General features: G+C 35.3%; 1 protein-coding gene across 1 annotated transcript; it reads right to left on the bottom strand.

The window, feature by feature from the left end:
• Positions 1-935: 935 nt before the first annotated feature.
• Positions 936-3,214, bottom strand: LOC112007743 (MDIS1-interacting receptor like kinase 2). Its single transcript, XM_024040105.2, has 3 exons — positions 2,905-3,214; positions 1,849-2,463; positions 936-1,458 (listed from the first exon to the last, which is right to left on the bottom strand). The coding sequence occupies exons 1-3, from the start codon at positions 3,212-3,214 to the stop codon at positions 1,070-1,072; spliced, it is 1,314 nt and encodes a 437-aa protein (XP_023895873.2). The 3' UTR covers positions 936-1,069.
• Positions 3,215-3,529: the final 315 nt, after the last annotated feature.

Genomic DNA, 3,529 nt, shown 5'->3' with positions numbered 1-3,529 from the left:
TTTTTTATTATTTCCTCACTCACTACCCCTCTCTCTCACAAACCCAACACTACCAAAAAATACTAAATTATTAAATGCACGAGTTACAATAATCGTGCATATATATGCAGGGTTACTGTAGCAATTGTGCATTTATGCACAATTTTATACCTACTGATGTGGGTGTTTTTTTTTTGCTTAAAATGTGTAAAATGGACTACTTTTTGTATTTTACAAGATTATGCACGATCTGATGTGGTTGCTATTCATGTGGTTTAACTATTTAGTAGTTTGATTATGTTTTTATTATAAAAAATACTCATTCATTTTAAATAGCTATTCTTTAAAATAAGGAATAACTATTCATCTCTAAAAGGGTTGTAATAGTTATTCCTTAGTAGGTGTAATAATTTCTAAACTTAATATATTTCTAAATAGCCAACGAGGGCTTGGCTGAGTGGGTAAAGCTCGGACGCTTCATGTAACACACCTAGGTTCGAGTCCTGCTGCCCGCAGGCTTTCGTTGGTGGGTAAACTTAGTGGTGAGGTGTACTCACAAAATGTGAGGTGACTCCCACACAGAGAGTACAGAACGGGTACTGACTACGGACTCCCTGACCAATGCCACTGGCTCCCTGCTCGGGGGTGTAATATGACCATAAAGACCCCAATTTTTACTTTCTCAAAAAAAAAATATATATATATATATATATATATTTCTAAATAAACAAATTTTCTATATGCACATAACAATTATGGAGATAAAAAATCATCAAAAAAATAAATCATCTCTCTCAAATTAAAAAAAAAAATTATTTTCTTGGAAATATAATTTTTTTGAGTAAGATATTTTTAAAAATAAATCTTAAATTTTATCTAATGTTACAACTCACAAGAAAACTTATAAATAAGTTTAATTATTTCATTATAACATATTTTATTTCTAGTAACAAAGATTACCATTCCAATTGTAATCCCGATTCAGTGTATCCAAGTTAGAACTAATAGCAATGCTTATGGAAAAGTAGTACTTTTGGTCTAAATTCAATGTATAGCTCACCTTTGGCTACATAACATCCATAAATGCTCCCTAATTCTGGTCTACCACATATATTTCTTGATTCATCAGCTGCTGGATTGAAATATCATGAAAAGACTCGGGCAAAGCTGGTCTTGGAACAAGAAGCTCTTGAGATACATGTCGCATTGTAGGCCGAGATTTTGGGTCAGAACGAAGGCATGTCAGGGCTAGTATTACTACAAGAACCACACTTGGACCAACTGGTCTATACAAGGGATGAGAGAGGCGTGGGTCCAATATATCTTTAAGAATTATGCGTTTAGTAGATGACGAGGACGAGGATGATGATAAAGATAAGATAAACTCTCCCGGATGCTTTCCCATTATTGTTTCTAATGCTAGTACACCAAAACTGTAAACATCGCATTTTTCTGTCACAACAGTGGTGTAGGCAAGTTCTGGAGAAAACAAACAAGGTCAAAAAATTAAGGAAAATTTCCTTTGTTAATGTCTAGCACAAAAAGTTAAATTTATGTGATGGGGGTTTCTTAATTAGTTAATTTGTTGCATCGTTTGATTTCATATAAGTTTGTTTGTGTGTGTGTGTGTGTGTGTATATATAGTTTAAGGGAAAGATTCCATTTAAGCAATAAACATTATAAAAAGGGGCAGAAAATGAAGGGGAAAAAAAACAAATTTCACCACTTTCATGGACCAATTTCATCTACGAATAATGCCTGTGTTAAACAGAGAACCATTGCAAAACCACTTGTCCTTTAAGGGGAGGAAAAAAAATACACGATATTTTGGAGAAATTAAAAGTAAAACATTGGTTAAAAAAAGAATACCTGGTGCCATATATCCATGAGTGCCAGCTAATTTCGTTGGATTTGAGGAAGTGGGGTCAATAAATCTAGCCATGCCAAAGTCAGCAACAAAAGCCTCTAGTTCTGAGTTCAATAGAATATTACTACTAGTTATGTCTCGGTGAATTATCAATGGACTGGTATCATGATGCATGTAAGATAAAGCATGTGCTATCCCTCTTATGATATTTACCCTTATTCTCCAAGTCAATTCCTTAGCTTCCACATCACTGCTTAGTACCCCATATAAGTTTCTTCTTTCCATGTATTCATAAATTAAAAAGTTGCATCGTTTGTGAACACAGTATCCATGAAGCCTCACAATATTTCGATGACGTATGTTTGTTAAAATTTTGATCTCATTTTGGAAGCTTTTAGTTATACCTGGCACATGAGCTTCAATACTATGAAGTTTCTTCAAAGCAACCACTTTGCCACTAGGCAATTGTGCTTTGTACAGGCTGCCACAACTACCCATCCCGATGCAATATTTGATGTTAAAATCCTCTGTTGCATTAATGATGTCTTCATAAGCAATCTTTCCATCAAAAGTCCAAATTGAGAATAAATCCCCATTCTTTGTAGCTCTTCCCTCACCTTCACATTGGATCTTTTGAGACGTCAGGCTAAATTTAAAAGCAGGAAATATATATCTCATTCTCACGAATAAATATCCAAAAAATAAGACAGCAAGGAAAATATTAATGGGAAGTAAAATTTTCCAAAGAAACAATTTTTTTTCCTTCGTTGGGCGTGGACAAGGGGGGAAACCTGTGATATCACCGCACAAATCCTTGTTGCCGATGAATGCCTCAGGAGACTTGAAACCATGTGGTATTGGACCAATAAGAATGTTAAAACTCAGGTCTAGAGTCACCAAATTCTCCATATTTGATATTTCTAGAGGGATGGAGCCGGTAATATGATTGTTACTAAGGAGAAGTTCCTTTAATTGAGTGAGTCTGGCAAGGGAAATAGGTAGCTCACCCGAAACATAATTATAAGACAGGTCCAAGCGGGTCAGTTTTGAAAAATTACCTATCTCTGGTAGTATGCTCCCTTTAAGTTCCTTATCTCGGAGATCAATCTTTGTGACGCTTCCACCTTCATCACAAGCTATACCAAGCCAATTGCAAGAACTTGACATGTTGAGGTTGGTATTATTCCACCACCCTGTCTTGAGCAAAGCCTCCAATTCTAGGGACGATGATTGAGATGTCACAGTTGTAGCGAAGGTAACCCATAATATTGCCACTACGGCAATGAAAAAAGAAGACACCATTTTAAAAATTCTCAAAGTCCTGTTGAGTTCAGTGGTCTGATTTCTGGGTTCTTGCTTTGGATACATAAAGGGGTTTGGCACGATTATAAGTCGATAACACTGCCTAGAAGTCAATATTCATTATTCAAGGTCAATGACTTCAAGAGGAAGGAATAACTCATTCAATGGATAAGAATTCCTTTTTTTTTTTTTTTTCTTTTTTTCTCTGCGTGAATATTACTTCAATTATCTTCTTCTATTGACTTGACTTAAGTGACTTTGGAGAGTAGGCGACGCAAAATATTGCGTGATGTTGATGCCCTCCTTCTCATTCAGTGTCTACTACATAAATAGATGGAGAAGCAAAACTATGGCTCTCCTCTCTTATCTACCAAAAAAATA

This window comes from Quercus suber, unplaced genomic scaffold (assembly GCF_002906115.3).
Source record: "Quercus suber isolate HL8 unplaced genomic scaffold, Cork oak 2.0 scaffold_713, whole genome shotgun sequence".
In the NCBI taxonomy this organism is placed as follows: Eukaryota; Viridiplantae; Streptophyta; class Magnoliopsida; order Fagales; family Fagaceae; genus Quercus; species Quercus suber.
The sequence above is the reverse complement of the archived record's forward strand: the minus strand, read 5'-3'. Positions and strand labels throughout refer to the sequence as shown.

What these genes read in the sequence shown, in the direction of transcription:
- LOC112007743 (XM_024040105.2), bottom strand. Translation starts at nt 3,214, where the DNA reads ATGTATCCAAAGCAAGAACCCAGAAATCAGACCACTGAACTCAACAGG. An exon ending in GAGCATACTACCAGAGATAG is followed by an intron (nt 2,464 to 2,904) that starts GTAATTTTTCAA and finishes TCCAATGTGAAG; the next exon opens with GTGAGGGAAGAGCTACAAAG. An exon ending in TCATGGATATATGGCACCAG is followed by an intron (nt 1,459 to 1,848) that starts GTATTCTTTTTT and finishes TGTTTTCTCCAG; the next exon opens with AACTTGCCTACACCACTGTT.